Source organism: Aedes aegypti, chromosome 1, assembly GCF_002204515.2.
Source record: "Aedes aegypti strain LVP_AGWG chromosome 1, AaegL5.0 Primary Assembly, whole genome shotgun sequence".
In the NCBI taxonomy this organism is placed as follows: domain Eukaryota; kingdom Metazoa; phylum Arthropoda; class Insecta; order Diptera; family Culicidae; genus Aedes; species Aedes aegypti.
The window spans coordinates 96,464,046-96,484,256 of NC_035107.1; the positions used below are offsets into that span (position 1 = coordinate 96,464,046).

General features: G+C 35.2%; 1 protein-coding gene across 1 annotated transcript; it reads right to left on the minus strand.

Annotated features, from left to right (window-relative positions):
• Positions 1-6,997: 6,997 nt before the first annotated feature.
• On the minus strand, positions 6,998-16,881 carry LOC110676197. The gene is made up of 2 exons (XM_021843128.1): positions 16,846-16,881; positions 6,998-8,556 (listed from the first exon to the last, which is right to left on the minus strand). The coding sequence occupies exon 2, from the start codon at positions 8,503-8,505 to the stop codon at positions 7,177-7,179; it is 1,329 nt and encodes a 442-aa protein (XP_021698820.1). The 5' UTR covers positions 8,506-8,556; positions 16,846-16,881; the 3' UTR covers positions 6,998-7,176.
• Positions 16,882-20,211: the final 3,330 nt, after the last annotated feature.

Genomic DNA, 20,211 nt, shown 5'->3' on the forward strand with positions numbered 1-20,211 from the left:
TACAGTACTGTAAAATAATCGATAATAGACCATTCAAAAAAGTTTGTTTGGATTTTTAAAGGTAGGAAAAATTGGTTCTACATCAATATGTTTACCATAGTGTAATGAAATTTCGGAGTTCATACAATATATTATCTAAGATATTAGTTACAAACACTTTCAGTAAAAATTCCATCCATTTTAACAACTAAACAGAACAAGATTTTTTCTAGTAAATCCTACAAGAAATACTTAAGCTTTTTTGTGAGGTACATTGCCAACAAGTTTTAGAAATTAAATTTTACGATAAGAATTTGATAAATTTTTCCGAAATACCGTTTTGACTCATATTCCGAACACTTAAGGCCAACAGTGACTTCAAATGTTGATAGACATAAATTAGCTGATATTTGTGAAAATTTTGATTTCTACGCATAGTCTAACTGAGAGTTGTTCGGTTTACTGTTAAAATTGTTCATTTAAGGCTAAGTAGCCCGTCATTCGTTTACGCAACAACGATGACTTTTCAGCTTGCATTTCAAAGTGAAAAAAATCAGTCTTGATAGTTTATGTTGACTTGAAAAGTATCACTGTACGTGCAAACATGCATTAAGTATGCTGATACTTTTTCAGGTGTGTCAGTGCAAAATTAACTGATTTTCTTTGATTTGAAATCGTAAGATGAATTAGCAACAATCATCAACAACGCGTACAAATTTCAATGACGGCCTACTTCGCCTTAAACTTTTGATTCAAATGCCGAAAACTGTGTTTGTTCTGTCTTATATTCCGAACACCTTGATTCAAATTTCGAACAGCACGAATAAATCGTATTCAAATGAACAATTTAGCAAATAATTTCATTTGAACTAGTTCTACGTTAAAATTGAATTGCAATTGACTGCCGTTTCCTGGTGATGTAATGACATATTTCAGTGAAACATTTCAACCATATCGCCATACAAAAACCGAGTGTTCGAAATTTCAGACAAAACGGCATATTAAAAGCTACAATTATTCAAAAAATTACCAACAAACTTCTTTCAAATCTTTTCTGTATGTGTTTCCCTAGAAATCCGATATGAAGTGATTCGTAGAGGAATTTGTAAAGCAATCCCTAAAAATATTGAGCTATTCCTGAAGTAGTTTTTGAATTAAATAATGTGGAGTGGATAATTTTAAAACGTTATTTATGGAAGAATCATTAGATAACCATTCGGAAAAAATGACAGTTATTTCTAGAACTGAAAGAATTGATTGATTGATGGAACTTCTTAAATGAATAAACATTTTTTGAGTAGTTCAAGAATATATTGCAAAATCTTAGTAAATCTGATGAACAATTTCTTTAAAAACTTCCCAAAAAATCATTAGTGCGGTTTAAAGAAAATTTACGGTAAAATACTTAGATATCTGGTATTTTTTTTTTTTTAAACGATCTTAGAGAAACAATAGCATAATTCTCCAAGAAATTCCTGAACAAATTACTCGGAAAATATAAGAGTATTTTCGCGGAAGAGATTTTGAATCAATAGTTGAACGTATTTTGCTAGGAACTTTGAAGGAATATTAAAATTCCTTACACATTTGTTTGTTAGACATTTCCGGAAAAAAAATTCGAGGGTTTTTAGGGATGCGGGATGTTGCTTCTTGATTTAAAAAAAAATCTAAGAAATAATTATTTATGAAAAACTCAGATAGATCTGTGGAGAACTTCTCTGAGAAATAATGAATAATATTTTTTCAAATTGGATTCTTTTCGATTGCTCATGAAATTTTTGTGAAATATTACGAAGAATTCTTAGAGTAACAGCTGGAGGAATCATTCAATTTTTATGCAGAAATTTTGAATAATTTTTGCTGTCATATTCTCGAACAATACTGTAGAGAAACTCTAGGAAGAACTTTAAGAGCAAAGTTGGAAAAGCTGTTGGCGAACTCTCTGAAGAATTCGTTGAATGAATCCTTGCTTGGTGATCTTGAAGACATTTTTGGTAACACTCCTAGATTTGTTTGTAATATTTTTTGGAGAAATCCTTAGTAGTGTGTGTGATATGTGTGTGTGATACAATCCACCTCCCACTGGCCGGCAGTGCTTTTATGGAAGAAAATTGTATGCATGTATTTAATGATACCCTTCGATATCTTTATATCTGCAGACAGTTTTAGCCCAGGAGATGAAAGGTGACAGCTCTACTGAAATTCCAACGACCCAATTCAAGAATGGCAGTAAATACACACACATTCTGAGGTCATTTTCATTTACAGTAAGCCCCGCATAAAAACATCCAGATATCAAATGGATATATGCAATGTTTTTTACACTTCCCGAATCGAAAATTATATGTTCGACCCTGGCACGTATTTAGTTTGAATTGGTAATAATTGAGTAAAGTAAACAATAATAAAGAACGATTTTACCAGGATGTGAAGCAGTTTTTCTCCGTCGCTGCACTGGGGTTTCCGTAAAATACTATACACTTTTTCACTGCACTCCACGCGTAACACGTTCGATCCTGACCGCATCACCCGCCCCGCAGGAGGAAGCGTCGCAGTCAAAGGATCACACACTACTGCAAAATAGGGGAAAAAATTCTCCGGCAACGAAAATACACGCGAATCCGTCAGCAAAATCAATCGGACCTTTTGGAGAAATCCTTAGTAGTTCCTGAAAATTCAAATTAGGCCGGAACAAATCTTAAAATCTTTTTTTTGTCTCCTTCCATCAAAATGTGTCGAGGGGGGGGGACAAAAAATAATAAAATGGAAATTCAGGGAAATCCATCATTTTTTATTCTTATATGGTGTAAAACCATGTTTTGCCACATATATCCGTCAAATCAAAATGTTTGAATAATAAACACGACATTTTTTCGAAGTTCGTAACATCGATCGCATAACATTTTTCATAAATCGGCTTTCAAATTGTACTCTAGCTAATAACAATTTTAAGAAGCTTGCGAAAATGTTGCACTTATATGCAACTTGAAATCATATATAGATTGTATCAATTTGGTCCAACATGTGTAACATTAAGGCGATTCAAATCTTAAAAATGTTTGAAAATCCAATCTCTCACATCTTTCTTATAATCTTCACCATAAAAATAGGGTTCTGTAAAATTTTCAGCTTTCTAGGTTGTGATTTAAAGTTGTCCAAAAGACGATGTAGGTTTATATGAAAATTAATATGCAGAAATTCTGAAAAATGTTCCAATTACGTTAGTACTGTTAGTACAAACATATCATTCCATAGGGAAAACTTATTCTTCAAGTCTTAATGAAGGAAGTTGGTGAAGAAACAAATCCGTTTTGAGCAAATTTTGTTTGGGATTTTTGTAAATGATTGTAGGGCTGTGAAGCTAAATAATAGCTAACAAACTCATGAATATCTTTTCTCCTATCAGTCGGATTGAATTGCTCTCTTCAGCAAACTTCTTTATCATGGTTTGAAGAATGAGTTTTTACTATGGGATGATAAATTTGTACTTACATTCCAGTACTAACGTGCTTGGAACATGTTTCAACATTTCTGCATAGTGATTTCCATATAAACCAACATCGTCTTTGGGTCACCTTCAAATCACCACCTAGAAAGCTGAAAATTTCACCAAACTCTATTTTTATGGTAAGGATTGTAAGAAAGATATGGGAGATTGAATTTTCAAGCTTTTTTTTTAAATTTTGAACAGCCCCAATGTAACAATCCCGGTCGGTCCAGGATCTTATCGTTATGGAAATTTCCTTGACTTCCCTGGGCATTAAGGTGAAACATCTCGGAATCCAAAGATGGCCGTCACAATGGCCGATTTGTGACCCTACTCACGATTTCAAAGGCACAAAACTGGATAAATAGTTGGTAAACGTTTCTGATCTTCTTATTTTGAGCTTTCTGCTAGTGTACAAAGCCAAAATAAAAAGTTCACTGTTGTTGGATGCTTCCTTTGCGTGATTTGTGCCTCTGAAGTTTCAGTGTAATCTTAGAAATTGATTCCAAACTGTTTCACCTTAAGTGTCATCGTACCTGCCACATGATATACGAATGCAAAAATGGCAACTTTGGCAAAGAAAGCTTTCGGTTAATAACTGTGAAAGTGTTCATAAGGAAAATAAGCTGAGAAGCAGGGTCTGTCTCAGTAGTGACGTAATGCTAAGAAGAAGAAGAATTCATGTAAATCATAAAAAAATCTCTTTTCATAGACAACTCTGTTACAGTAAAACAAACAGGTTGAGGACTTGATATCCAATAAAACCTGTTAGCTCATTTAATACAGTAAATACGAATTACAAAGCTAGCTAAAAAAACACGAAGAATAATGAAAATCTACACTGAAAATAAGATGTTTTATTTATTTTCCCCTTCTGATTTTTTGAAAATTTTGAAGGGGGGGGGGGACAAAAGTAAATTTCAAATTTGTTCCGGCCTTATTAATGAACAAGCGGAACATACTTTAAATTGACAACTGGAATGAATATTTAGTATGTACGAAGAGGTCCTTCCAGGAGTAATGATTAAAAGAATTTTTAATGCATTATCTGACTTTTTCAAAATTCTAATGAGATCAGAAAATCTGGGAATGATTTACCGTGAAAATCACAGGACGAACTCAGTAAAAATTAGTAAAAGAGTTATTGGAGAAGGCACTGAAAAGTACGAAAATAATTCAAATTCCCGCAGGAATTTTCAAAGGAATCTGATCAAAACAGATAATGGAATACAGGAAAAGTTCGTGAAAGAATCATGAAGAACATTCCTTGTGAGCTGTTTTTTGCATGAATACTTGAAGGATTTTTAATCGGATTATTGAAGGAATGAATCTTTTCCGTAGCGAAAATTGAAATTTACAAATATCACTGATGTGCCGTGAAATGAGACAAAGTAACAATTAAAAACAAACCTGTGATTATTGCGACCGGCATGCTTTTGAAAACAAGAATTTTCCAGGCCTCCCCTAGGCCCCCTCCAGAAAAAAATCCTAGCTACGCAAATGCTTATGATCTCGTCCTAAGGTGAAGATGCATCGAAGTCAAACCTCGAATTTTCAAGAGCACAAATCTAGAGAATTAGACAACCTTTTACGTCGAACATTTTATTGATTGGTCGCCACCAGCGAGTGACTAGTGAGTTACCGGTTGTCTGCTTCTGTAGACTTGTGCAATGAAAATTCGAGGTTTGGCCTCTGTGTATCTTCACCCTCAAAACCATTGGTAACTGAGTATGTAGCTCGTTATTTTTAAGCAGATAAACGGACCAAAATAAAAACTGTCACCGCTGGGAGACAGAGGAGGGTCTTCTCTTCATCGTAGCATTGTGAAATAAAGTGTAAATCCATTCGTATGCTCACTAATAACAAGCTACACACTTGGTCACCTATGGCTTTTAGGACGAGATCATACATTATGCTAATTTTCTCTTTTTATTCGTAGATACAAAAGTGAAATACCGGAACTTTTCAAATGTATTACATACTTGCACATAAATTACAAATCTTGATAATTTATTTTTTTTATTGGAAACTAGTGGTCCCGGCAAACTTCGTTTTGCCATCAAGTAGGCTGTTGGAAAACGTCAAGAAATTCCCCATACAAATTACACCTTAGTCTTCTCCCGTTTTCCCGATAAACCCGGCGACTTTCCCAAATTTTTTCTTCGCACGAACACGTCGCATCCCTTGAGGAGTGCAACAGTGAAAATCTTGCGGTAATCCGTTGGACCGTTCTCAAGCCATTTCGTGACATACAAACACCACTCCATTTTTATTTATATAGACTAGTGGTCCCGGCAAACTTCGTCTTGCCATCAAGTAGGCTGTTGAAAATCGCCAAGGATCGTCCCATACAAAATGACAGTTACGTTCACTCTCGTTTTTTCCGACTTTCCCGGTGAATATCCTGGGCTTTCCATACACACAAACACGTCGGAACCCTTGACGAACAAAACGGAGAATAAATCATTCAAATCCGTTGACCCGCTCGTAAGTCATTTCGTGACATACAAACACAATTCCATTTTTATTTATATAGATAGATAGTTGCTTTATTTGTTATTCTTATATGTGAATACTTATAGATGGATAACAATTTTATAAAATGACCAGTCGCATTTGAAAAAAAAGCGCTGAAATCTTTAACAATATCCATTTTCCAGTAATCCTAGTATACTTAAATATTTACTTACAGATATACATACGTACATTCATTTAAATATACATCCAAACATATGTACATTAGGGCGATTCAAATTTGAAAACTGTTTGAAAATCCAATCTCCCATATGCTCCTTAGCATCGTTACCATAAAAATAGTTTTCTGTGAAATTTTCAGCTTTCTAGGTGGTGATTTAAAGGTGGCCCAAAGACAATGTAGGTCTATATGGAAATTACTATGGAGAATTTTTGAGAAATGTTCCAAACACGCTATTGCTGTAATGTAAGAAAAAACTTATCATCCCATATTGAAAACTCATTCTTCAAATCTCAATGAAGGATGTTGCTGAAGAAACAAATCCCTTTGAGCAAATTTTGTTTGGGATTTTTGTACATGTTTGCAGGGCTCTAATCCCATATTAAGCTAAATAATAGCAAACAAACTCATGAAATTCTCTTCTGCTATCCGTTGGATTGAATTTCTCTCTTGAGCAAATTTCTTTGTTATGGTAGAATAATGAGTTTTTATAATGGGATGATAAGTTTGTATTACATTACAAGCGTGTTTGGAATATATCTCAAAATTTCTTCATAGTAATTTTCATATAAACCTACATTGTCTTTGGGCCACCTTTAAATCACCACCTAGAAAGCTGAAAATTTCACAGAACACTATTTATATAGTAAGGATGACAAGGAACATATGGAAGATTGGATTTTCAAACATTTTTAAATTTTGAACCACCCCAATGTACATAAACACACGGATACGCAAATACAAACAACGTGCAAGTCTCTCGAAATCAAACAAAAAAAATTTACTCTAGACCCCCCGACCGATTATTTTGGTTTTTGCAGCAAATGAACGCGAGAGTTCTTCTACGAAACACACCGTGTACTGGGTGTCAATTGAAAATCTAAAATGTTGCGACCGTCACGAAATTATGTAAGATTTTAAATACTAATAACTCAGCCATTTTTTTATATAAGAGAAGCTACACAGACGCTGTGACATGATTGGCACTTGCTAAAAACATTGGGGCGATTGGTCTCTAGAAGTCTCGGCCCTCTACCCACTCTCCTTCCTCGATTGCTTTCACGACTCTGCTCCAGTTCATGTTCTCGTGAGGAGACTCATCTGCCAGGAGCCTTCTCAGGATATTCATATCGGACTTAGCATCGGTCCTTAAAAACTCTGGCTTGAGCTTCATGGCAGCCAACTTTTCAAACTCAGGGTTTGCTTTTACCCCCTGAAGCTGCGCAAGTGAAGCCTGACCCGTCTGGACCGTATTCAAGCGCTTCCATGAGAGGGCTGCGCACCCAAGGGTTCTAAAATTACTCTGTGCAATTAGGGTTCCTTTTGGATCGATTAGTTTGTAGAATTTCCACGAGGACCCATAAGTTGTTACCAGTTGGTTCACAGCTTTTAGCCACTTAGGCAGCTCTACGAGGACCAAGGGTGCGACATGCAATCGAGTGATGTCATTGGTCAGCCAAAACTCCGCAATCAGGGAGAATATTGTCATTGAGGTCTCTTGGAAAATTAGGTTCATGTGCTGGAGCTCAGGTGTAAACATATCTAGTACTGGAACAAACAGTGCCTTCTTTAGACGGGGGAAGAAACCCAGCTCGCTATTTAACTTTCTGAGATCTTCCTCATTAAACAAGGGCTTGATACTCTTTTCCCATGTGATCGACTTAGCCCGAAGACCTAAGATGTGGCACAGGGCTCTGATACGCATATCTATGAAGATATCCATCTGGTTTACAGCATTTACATTTATGGTCTTAAAAACCATGAGCAATGCAGCATAGGCAGCACATGCCATGACAGCTGACGTGTGTCTAGCATACCCGGCTGCGGATTCACCCCGGTAGTCTTTGTGCTCTTGTGCCATTATAGCAAAGAGCGCGTCAGTTCCGTCTTGTATCTGCACACCGTCATCCATAGCTATAACATATGACATATGGACACTCTCCATCCCAGGTATCCAACGAATGAGAGCCACCAGAACAGATACATTTATTCCACCCTCGTTATCGAAGAGAGTGATCTTGGGCAGCGCAGCTAATATCTGTGACAATTCTCTTATACCCTGGGGTGTGAGAATACTGACAGCGGACACTGCTCTGCCTGTTGCGTCGGGCATATCTCTCTTGAAGGGGCACTGCTGACCAATTGCATTACACAAGGTTTGGTGGTTGTAATTCGAGACTGCCCTGTGTCTGTTCTGCTTGTGGGTGCCTACCACCATCATGTATGGTGACGCCCCTTTGCAGTAAATCACCTCAGTGTACTCGTACTCAGTATAGTTCTCCTCCTTAATCAGATCCACCATACTGATGCTCTTCAAATAATCCAGATCAACTACTTTCGCCATCCTGATTGTATTGTACAAATCTACGAAGCTTCGTTTGATTTATTTTATATCCTGCAAATAAAGAACAAAATAATATGTTAATCAGTCCACAGTCCGGGAAGTCTCCCCCTCTGCGCTTACGGCAGCCGCATGTTGTGGCTAGATTTTAAGTATTAATAGCTCAGAAATTCCGTAGGTACGAACAAGTAAAAGGTACCAGAGTAATAAGGAATATCACTTGAGATAGGTAGACATGACAATTTTTTTAACTGAATTATCGGTAGATTTTCAATATTTTCCCACCAATCGGTCGGAAATTAATACAACATTTTACTCAAATGAAGAAAACTTTTGATTTTTGACGATACACTGTCGAAAATTGGGAAAATGTCGACCCCTTTCTTACGCAACCAAACTCGTTCATATTGTCTTCCACGATTCTTTTGGGTTGGGAATCACACTATAAAGGAGACCATTTTCAGCTTCTTCGCTCATTCTTCTTTTGATGTTAACTACATCTTACGGCAATATACTGGGTGTCAATGAAAAATCTAAAATGTTGGGACCGGCACGATATTATGTTAGAGTTTGAACTAAAGGAAGGCTGCAACTATGAAAATCGAGTAAAATTCAAATGCAAAAAATCACTTGGCGTAGTTAACGTCATGCGGTCGTGTCTTGTACATAACCCCCTCTGATTTTTTGAGATATGCCGGTGTCCGGGAATCGATGCATCCGGACACTTCAGTTCAACACGGTAGCTAAACGCCACCGGTCCGTCCCCGGATATACTAAAGTATCCAGTAAGTAGGCACAATTGCCATATCGCCAATAATGATTTTCACGGAGAGTCAGCGTCAGTTGGCTGCACTTTTCCACGATGCAACCTTCGCTATTAAAACTCTTGTTCATTGAAACAGCATATTCCAGAATACCAACTGGTCAATGTTTCACTTAGTGTAGATGTTGGCCATGTTCCGCCAATCGAGCAGGAACCAGAGCATTGTGAAAATTATGGCAAAGATTCTCGTTTGACATCACCTACTACTTTACATGAAATGAAATAAGCAACTGTTCTTAGTATTTGCAGATTGGCAACAGACACTGAACTTTATTTGAGATGGTTGAGATCGCTCGAAGGGCTTAAAATCCAATCAAATAAGTACAAATATCATAAACAAGCGTAAATAAATCTTAAGCATTCTACCTTTTTATTTTACAATGCACAAAAAGAATGGAAGAGAACATCAAATTACTGGACAAAATGGTTCACACTCAATACTGTGCAGGGGACGGACCTGGTGTAGTGGTTCGAACACACGCCTCTCACGCCGAGGAACTAGGATCGAATCCCATCCCCGAGATAGTCACTTATGATGAAACCTTATAGTGCCGACTTCCTTCGCAAGGGAAGTAAAGGCGTTGGTCCCCCTTTTTTTCTTTGACCTGATCAACAGTTTTGTAACTAACAGGCTTACGTTGAATGAATGAATAAATTACGAACTAGCCCACACTGAAAACATTCTACATGCTGAGTTTCACACGTGAATTTTCACTAATTGTAAACCACATCAATCGATGGTGTGAAACCAGTCGCCATCGGCCAGTAGCGTAGCTAGGGGTGTGCGGAGGGTGCGGTCCGCACCGGGCCCCGAGCTCCTAGGGGCCCCAAAATCGCAGTGTGGATTTCTCATATCAATTAATGTTCGAAACAGCTTATAGGAAACTGATAATTTGTAAGATCCCAAAAGAAAATTAGCATGGAATAAGTTTTGTAAGAGACTTGGATCATCTATGTACCCTAGGTTATCCCTTTTTTATATTTTAGAGCTAGGTTTAGAATGAGCTAAGGGCCCCGAGAGGACCTTGGTTTTGGGTTTCCACATTTCAGGGGCCTTAACATATATGTTTTTTAAATCTATTTCCTTGTTGTTGTTCAATTGGTTGTACGCACGCATGAAAAAACTGAAACGTGACGCTTATGTAGATACTTAAGTAGGCTCATATAGCTGAACATGTTAAAGACAAAAAATCTCAGAAAATACATTTTCTATGTATTTTCTGGGTAAAATACATTTTGAGTGTTATTGGAAGTTTATGTTTATATGCACACATTTTGATTTAACTTTCGCAATAAATTCCATGTCGTAAAAACTATATGTCATCGTATTGAATTTTGAATTACAGACAAATTTGTCCAAAATTTAGGGTTTTTCGTAAAATATTACATAAATATAAGTAAAAGAAATTTTGAAAGCAATCAAAAATTTATATTTCTGCTCTAACATGTTCAACACACAAGCAAATCATTGTCGCTTTAAATTTTGTTTTATTGTTGAATATGTGAAAAAAAAAAGTTTTTCAAAAATATTAGGATTTGCCTTTTGCTTAATAATTTTGGGTAGACGCAAAAATGTACATCATTTTGAACAGTGCCCGGTTTCATTGCTGAAAAAAAAAATTAAAATCGCTTCGAAAACGACAGAGGTATGCATGGTCAAATTTGCACTTCCGACTTTCTGAGGGGGGTTAGGTGTACAGGTGTTAAGGGATTTCTAAAGAAATTGCCACGTGGATTCCGAAAATTTACAGCCCTTCTTGGATTCGTACATAAGTTCTTGAAGTGATAAAAGCAGTGATTTCTCCGGAAATTCCTAAGCGATTCTGTGAGTTTTTTTTTTCAAAAATGCTTTCAAATATTCTTGAAAGTTTTATTTTTTCGAAGACTTTTTTTTTTAATGTGTGCCTGAAAAAAACAACAATGATTTAAGGTGTTTTTGCAGAGCTCCAGGAAAATATGTTTACTTCAGAAGATTCAAGCTTTTTCTTCAAGGCTTATTGTATTCTTTTTTTTCGATGGGATTCCTCATACAATAATATCAATAATAAAAAAACATTAACAAAATTTTCAGTGATAGAATTTCAGGAATTTGTTCAGAGATTTCACCATATATTTTCCTATCAATTGTTCTAAGATTTTTATCACGAGTCCTCAAAGAGTTCAAAAAGGAATAACCGGAAGCATACTACCATCAGTGAACAAGTAGCCGCTTACTAGTTTAAAAATTGATTTTTCATTAAAAAATGCAATATTTTTCGCAACAGCTTTTTAGTCTCTAGCAACATCAACAACATTCAAATGAAGTCGTCTGACATTAATTTCATTTGATGAAATAATTCTTTATATCAGAAACACAAGACCTTGCAAGCGGTTATTAGATCAGTAGGTATTTTGGTGTGTTCCAATAACCGCTCATACAAAAAAAAAAAACTTAAATTAGAAGAAATTATCGATTTTGAATCGTTAAATTGTAATTATGGTTTGACTATAAAAATACGAAAATATATAACGAACTTCGAAATTATGCATATTTTAGTATGTTTGCCATAAAACAGATTAACCGTGAGCGGAAATAGGAACACATAGATGCAGTAACTAATGCAATTAAATGATTTTAGAGTTTTTCAAATTCAATTTAATTTGCCGCTGAATTCCTATATTTTGAGCTACGATATAATAATAGCAACAATCACCACAATAGTTATTTTTAAATAAACTTTTGAACAGATAACTTGCGTTAAATGAGCGAAATATGGTGCACTGATGGTACTTAATACCAGACAATACACAGCAAGTTTTTTGTGGATCTTAGTTTTGAAGAATTTCAGCTTTTGCAGCTGCCTTGCCTTTTACAATTCAAAAAGTTATCGAAGTACATATACGAAGATCCAAGAGGATGCATTCAAATAGAAATATATAGAAACTTTTAAAGCAATTGCTTCATACATATGTAGCATCAAAAACTACTTTCAAAAATTCGGCGAAAATTCTGGCTACTTCTCAGATTCATATACTACTTCTCATATGGGTGAATTCTCAACTGCACAATATTTTTTAATCTTTAAATCACGAATTTTTGTTCCAAATGTTAAACCTTTTAAAAAAAAAATGTTGAAGGTACGTGTGAGTTCGGTAATGACGGGCATATTTTGCAAACCTCTATTTGAGGGTCTCCCAAATCTACCTCTGCACTGGGCCCCCAAAACTCTAGCTACGCCACTGCCATCGGCAATCCAAATTCAAATGTTGAACACGTTAATTTACAATTTGTCAGAAACTATGCTGATGATATTATTAGCGATTTCTTTAATTTCTGCTATAGGCACCCTTTCAGTGCGCACTGCTTTTCAAAAAATTCATGTTAGGAAGCAAGGTGTGTGCATTTTACTCTGTAGCAAGAAAACGGGGTAACTTTGATAATGCGGGTAACTTTGATAATGCGGGTAACTTTGATAGTGCGAGACCCACAAAATGCTAAACGAAATAACAAAGTTTATGTTAATTAGTTAAGCAAAACGAATGCAAAAGTGAAGATTAGTATGACACTTTATTTCAAAGCTATTTTCGTTGGAATCAAGTACATTTGAGGATATAAATGCAAATATTAAAAATATATAAGATTTTAGCATTTTTGCAACGCTTACAAACAATCTGTTCTACGATCACTATTTGATAAAATCATAATGAGTTCGTCACTTATCCATGATGGCCTAGTTATAGTAGAACATGAATTTGGTCTCAAATCTCTTAGCGGAATCCATTTTTATAAATTGGAGCCAGTTTTGTAATCTAAGATAGAAATTTCCATATAGCGTTAAACGCCTAGAGGTATGCAACGTCATATAAATGTTCCATAATGCAATCAATTTTGTTCGATTTAAACTCCATTATCAAAGTTACCGTAATTTCGGGTGAAATTGATCATTTTTCACGGTTTATCTAGTCTGTTTTCTATAATGTTAACAATGCCACACAACTAAATGCAGGAAAACAAGTACGAAGGTGAGCCTCATCGACTTATGTACCGACATTTTCTAGCAAATATCATTTTAGTATTAAGAAATACCTCTAAAATAAAAAATCAGAGGATCTCATTTCGGGTTGAAATTGATCACTTGTCAATGCCATTATTGTTAGTTTCTAAAACATCTCTATATGATAAATTTGAGCTCCCTGAATCCGAATATGCTTGTAAAATTCTTACCAATTCAATATTTATATAAATAACGAATTTAAGGGGCCCAGATAGCCGTAGCGGTAAACGCGCAGCTATTCAGCAAGACCAAGCTGAGGGTTGTGGGTTCAAATCCCACCGGTCGAGGATCTTTTCGGGGTGGAAATTTTCTCGACTTCCCTGGGCATAGAGTATCTTCGTACCTGCCACACGATATACACATGCAAAAATGGTCAATTGGCATAGAATGCTCTCAGTTAATAACTATGGAAGTGCTCATAAGAACACTAAGCTGGGAAGCAGGCTTTGTCCCAGTTGGGACGTAACGCCAGAAAGAAGAAGAAGATAAATAACGAATAGTTAAATTTAAAGAATTACGCGGTAAACGCCTAAATGTATGCAATTTTCAAGGAAGGAAGGAATTCAATGATATCTAACAGAAATTCAATTATTTCAACCATATGAGCTAATTGGTACGAGTTTTGGTGATGAAATCTGGTTTGGCGATATATCTCAAGCATCCTCACAAACTTTCATGTTCAAATCTTTGCTTATAAATAGAAGTTCATAGGTGTTTGTCAATACTGCACCGTGCATGATTTTGAAATTTTACGTTATTTTCATAGTAATAAACATTCTTTAACGCAAAAAACATCATATCACACAATTCGTCAATAGTTACGACAAGCAACGTTCATTTACTGCAGCTTACATTGATATTTGTGCTCCATTACGTATAAATGAAATCGTGTAATACGATGATCAATTTCACCCTTCTGATCAATTACACCCGATTTTACGGTACCCCAAAACAGAAAACCGACTTTCGATTATTTGAAAAATGATATATCCATTCAGAATAAATCTTTTGGCAATCTTTCAACTGCAATCGATAGTTATGCCAGTAGGATAGGATGCCAGTACTATTTTTAAAAAAATAAATTATAATTCTTTGAAACAGCATGCATAAATATTCAAATTTTCTTCGAAAAACTATCAAAGTTACCCCGTTTAACGGTATTAACTTTTCTGATATCAATCACGTCGCAGATGATGTTCATTACATATGGAAAATTTAAATTATGAACTTTTTAATCCAATGTGATTCGAACTTTACCCTCGTTGATCTGCAATCGTCGCCTACACATCTTAGATTTGATTTAGAAAACATTTGAAACTTTTAGAAATAACATAAAAATCAGAGGGGGTTGTGTACAAGACACGACCGCCTGACGTTAACTACGCCAAGTGATTTTATGCATTTGAATTTTAGTCGATTTTCATAGTTGCAGCCTTCCTTTAGTTCAAACTAACATAATATCGTGACGGTCCCAACATTTTAGATTTTTAATTGACACCCAGTATATTGCCGTAAGATGTAGTTAACATCAAAAGAAGAATGAACGAATAAGCTGAAAATGGTCTGCTTTTATAGTGCGCTTCCCAACCCTAAAGAATCGTGGAAGACAATATGAACGAGTTTGGTTGTGTATGAAAGGGGTCGACACCCAACTAACAATTCAGAGCCACAAACAAGCATGCAGGTTTAATTATTGTTCAATTATGGTAATGACAGCTGAATAAAAATTTTGCTCTATAAAGAGCTGAGAAGGTGCTTTTTTAACACAAACTTAGGTCAATGTTCAACGTTATTCATTAGAATGAACAAAAGTTGAATCGCCACTTATTAAACGGTTCCAAAGATTCTCATTCGACTAGTCAAGATTGTTTTACTAATGAGCTGAACAAGACACGTTTCCCCCAATTAAAAAGCCAATATTCCACGAAACAAATGTATATGCATAAACGGATATTCAGAAGACGAACTAACGTTTTACTTGCGTCACACTTCAGCTATTTCCACATTTATCCTAAGCATGAATAAGAGCTGAATAAGTATCTTATAAAATCCTAATTCAACTTGAGTATATTATAAGAACAGTTGATCCAATAGAGGCCAAAATGACGATTAACAAACACATTGTTCAGCAATAATCAAGCCTTGTAAAAGCGATCACACTACAGTTAAATTTCAGAAAATGGACTTCACAACTGAATACTGCGATTTAAGAAAATACAAATATAATTTATAAAATTAAATGAATTTCAATTTAAGTTAATGAATCATTCAAATTGAAGTTTTGAACAAACTAAAACTTATTATGTAATTAGATTAAGGTGAAGAAGCATCGAAGTCAAACCTCAAATTTTCAAGAACACAAATCTGGAGAACTAAACATCCGTTCAAGCTGAAAACTTTATCGATTGGTTACCACCAGCGTGTGACCAATCGATTAGGTTTTCACCTCGAACCGCTGCGCAGTCTGGTTCTCTAGATTTGTGCTCTTGAAAATTTGAGCCAAACCGATGCATATTCACCTTAATCATTTCAGACTGATTCCACTCTGTGTAACTAAACATTATTGTTGACCATCATTGACATGAATTTTCTCACTGTGCGCTAAAAATTGCCGACTGAACTCAGCTTGGATCAGCACTAAACAGCAGCTGAATAATATGCTTTTTCAGTTGTTGATTAGACGATGTCGAATAGAAGCTCAAACATGATCAATGTTCAGCTATGAGAGGTTTATATTTTTCACTGGACGATTTATTCATCAATTTTAGGATGGCGCAGATGGCCAGGCATACCGCTGACGATTGGAAGGTCTCGAGTTCGAATCTAGTATCCAGTCGATTTTCAAATATGGTTGTTATATCATGATACACTACATTTGTAGCGCTAAGAAAAATATATTTTTTGTTGTTAATTTGTTTTAAATTATTTTTGGACAAGTCGTATAAAAGCTGAACTAAATGCTTGTAAAACGTTTTAAAAGCTGAAAAGTAATGTAGGAATTCAACGACATGCTCTAAAGTTTCTCCAAATGTGTGTAAACAACGCCTGAACAAAGGTTGGCCATGAAAATTATTAAAATGCTATAAAACATGGTGCTGAATAAAACAGCCATAATGGTGTTTGTTAAATGAGTGAATGTTAGTTGGGCATTTTCCCAATAGTCGACAGTCTATCGTCAAAAATCAAAAGTTTTCTCCAATTGAGCAAAATGTTGTATAAATTTACGACCGATTGGTGGGAAAATATTGAAAATCTACCGATAAATGACTGAGTTATATTAATTCTTTTATTGCCACAATTAATGTGTTATATGTTTAGGTTAAGTTAGGTTAAGTAAATTGAAAACGTTATTTTTTATCTCTAATAAACAGGTGAAATCAACTCACCTGTAAAAAGTCTGAACTGCTACGACAAATGAAATGTAATTGTGTTATTCCAAATACCTGCCAGAAAGGAATCACCCGTAATTGCCGTAGTAGGTCTTACCTCCACGCCGGTTGGTAATCGAAACAGGAGGAATTGATATTTTCTGCCTGCATGTGCCTACTGCGATGGTACTCATAATGAGTGCCATCCACTGGAAGTTAAGCTCAGAGTACACAGATTATAATTAACCCTTTCGCACCCACACATACACCCTCTTCTCCAAAAAATAATAGATTAAAAAGGAAGAACAAAAATAAAGAAGAATAAACTACACAGATGATCTTACTCGATCGACCATAGACTGATTTTTTGAACTCAAGATTCATTAACGTGAGATTACCGTGTAATTACAAACCGCCCTTAAAAACAACGACGATACTTGTGCCGATCATGCCGATGCACTATGGGCCAGAAATCAAAATTTCGCGACAAAATTCCAAACACCTTCAAAATGAACACATACCAACCTAAAAGTAAAACAAACTTAAGAAAACATATAAAAGACGTGTTTGGGATGACTAAGATGCATTTGAAATAAAATTGAGAATATTTGTAAGGATTATGAATATTTGGAGAAATATGTTCATTAAGGCATTACATATTCAAATTCGCTCATACATCAAATTACAAAATGCATTGTACATTTTCAAAGATATGATTCGTACATATCAAGGTATTCTGAAGGTACACTAATAATTTCTCAGAATTGTTGTTTGGTAAGTATTGACAACTGTTTATTCAATATACTTATTGGTTTTTCACAGTATAATTGCATTTAATTCATCATTTAAACTATTAAATTTTTATAACGCTTTGTTTTCACTGTATTTCACTGTAATTATCGCTTGTACTTGAACCGCTGTATCTCGGCCATCCGCAAATATATGCTAAAACTTTTGGTAGCGCAAGAATGAGTGGAGTCTAGGCTTCCACCTCAAACTGGTTGCAAGCCGAATACGGGAGAATAAATAAACTTTTAAGGCGAACTAGTAAAAATATAGTAAACATTACTGGTACATTGTAAAATCCATGGTTAAATTTAAATTTAACATTATTTTTATATCACACATGTGAAATACACTCAATTTGCTTTCGAAAAATGAACACACAATTATTTTTCTTGTTATTTTTCCCCTCAAACCAAATTTTCTAATAATAGGCTGAAATACAAGTTTTTCAGTTTAAACAAAATTAACCTCCATATAGTACAATGAAACAATTTAATAAATCAAATAAGATAGGTATACAATCATTTAATAAATCAAATAAGATTGGTATACAATCACACATGTTCCCAATAATGAGAAGTTCATCTTAATAATTAAATTTATGAAACAAGATTTTTTTACTTTTGTCGCGAAATTTTGATTTCTGGCCCATAGTGCGATGAGGCACGCCTATTAAAAAGCCTCTTCGAGACAGTAGCGCGGTGTCTGTCATCTCCATCTGTCAATAAGCCATTTTACGAGACGTTTCGGAACAGCTGATCGCCGAAACGGCGTCAATTGACAGGAGACCTGGGATTAAATCCAGCGTGATTTTTAACAACGCCTCATCTTACCAAACGAGGACATGAAGAAAATGACAAAAAAGAGATCCAAAAATGTTTGTTACTGCAACTTTACACCTAGTTATTGTATCAGCTACCTCTTTTTCACCTATATTTCACATAAAAAGGCATTTTTGTGATCAGAAATATTTTAATATTTTTTCTCCATTTAAGTTTTCGCCTGTATGAAAAGCTACGCTTGAAATGCGCACAGTCATCAACCATCATCATCGCGAAAACTGACGACGATGATTGAAAAATCCCAGGTCTCCTGTCATTTGACCAGGCTTCGTAAAATGGCTTATAGTCCAGAGCTGTGATGTTAAAGTCACCAAAATAGCTTTGGTGAGCGAATTTGACGGATAGCGCCGACAATTTTTGTCGCATAGGATTCATCGAATGTAGCGCGGTTGTTGCACCATGGCCAGATTCATTTCCCGAGCGCGTGCACGGAAAGAAATAACAATTGTGATTTAAAAAAAACAGTAGCGGAAAATCAACTGATGATCATTGTCGTTCTACTATTATCAAACATTTTAATAAAAATAAAATGCTTTTAGAAGTGCGCAGCAATGCTAAATCGGTCTGATGTATTCTGCGCAGTTCATATGTATTTTCCACACGTTCTCCTATAATTGTTTTTAATCCACTTGGATACCGTCAATCCGCCCCCAAACTGGATGGCGTACACTCAGCTTAAGGTGATTATAAAACGAAGCCAAACAAGGGCACAAGACTGGAGAATCTGACAACAGTTTGCGTTGAAAACCAATCAATCTGCTTGCTTGCTGGTGGTGACTAATGGGATAAATTTTCAACGGTGAAAGCTGTTTGGTTCTCAAGTCTTGTGCTTTTGAAAATTTGAGGTGTGGCTTTGTTCTATAATCACCTTAACGCAATTTATAATTAAGTATTGAGTTGTAAATATTAGTATATATTAGTTGTGTTGCTAGAGGACATCTTGAAAATTCACTGAGATTCTTTCAGAAACCCTTCTGAAATTATTATATGTAGTTATTTCTTTGATCGCTCTGATTTTTCCAATAACCTCCTTGGGACTTCCTATTGGACTATCCCAGAAACCCATTTTGGGTTATTATGGAAATCCTTTCAGGATTCTGCTGTAAAATTCTGGAATTCTGCCGAAAATGATTTAATGATTGCTTTCCAGTGTAATGGAATCTATTTTAAAAATCTGGGTTCGGGGATTCTCACAAAATTTCTCGGGATTTCTTCTGGAAATCCAATCGAAATTATTATTTAAATTCTGATATTTTCCTCGTAATTCTTCAGTATTTCTTCCGTGAAACTCTTTGAAAGTTCTTCAAAATCCCTTTGAGATTCTTTCCGAAAAATGTCTTAGATTATACCTATTATTCTAGAATACTCTCGGAAAGACGCCTGAGACTATAATCAAAAAAATCTATTATTTCACTTTACTTTCTTCCGTGCAAATTCTTGGGATTCTTTCGGAAATTCCTCTGGAATTCTTTTGTAAATCCCAATGGAATTCTCCCAGAAATCCCTGTGGAATACTTCCGAAAATCCTGCTAAGAATCTTCCAGATGACGGGGATTTTTTTAAATCTTTATTTATGGAAATCATCCGAAAATTCCTCTGTTATTGTTTGTAAATCCTCCTTATATTCTTACAGAAATCCTTCTTATATTCTTACAGATTTATTGCTATTGATTTTATTGTTTCTGCCTGAGATAATTTTGTATATCCAGAATTATTCCGAAAATTCCTTCGTGATTCTTTAGAATTTTTTTCTAAGATTTTTTGAGAAAAAAAAACTCTGTGATTCTTCTGGAAATTCATAAGGAAGTGTTTTTGATTTTTTTCGTGATTTATCATTGATTTTCCTTGAAAATTTT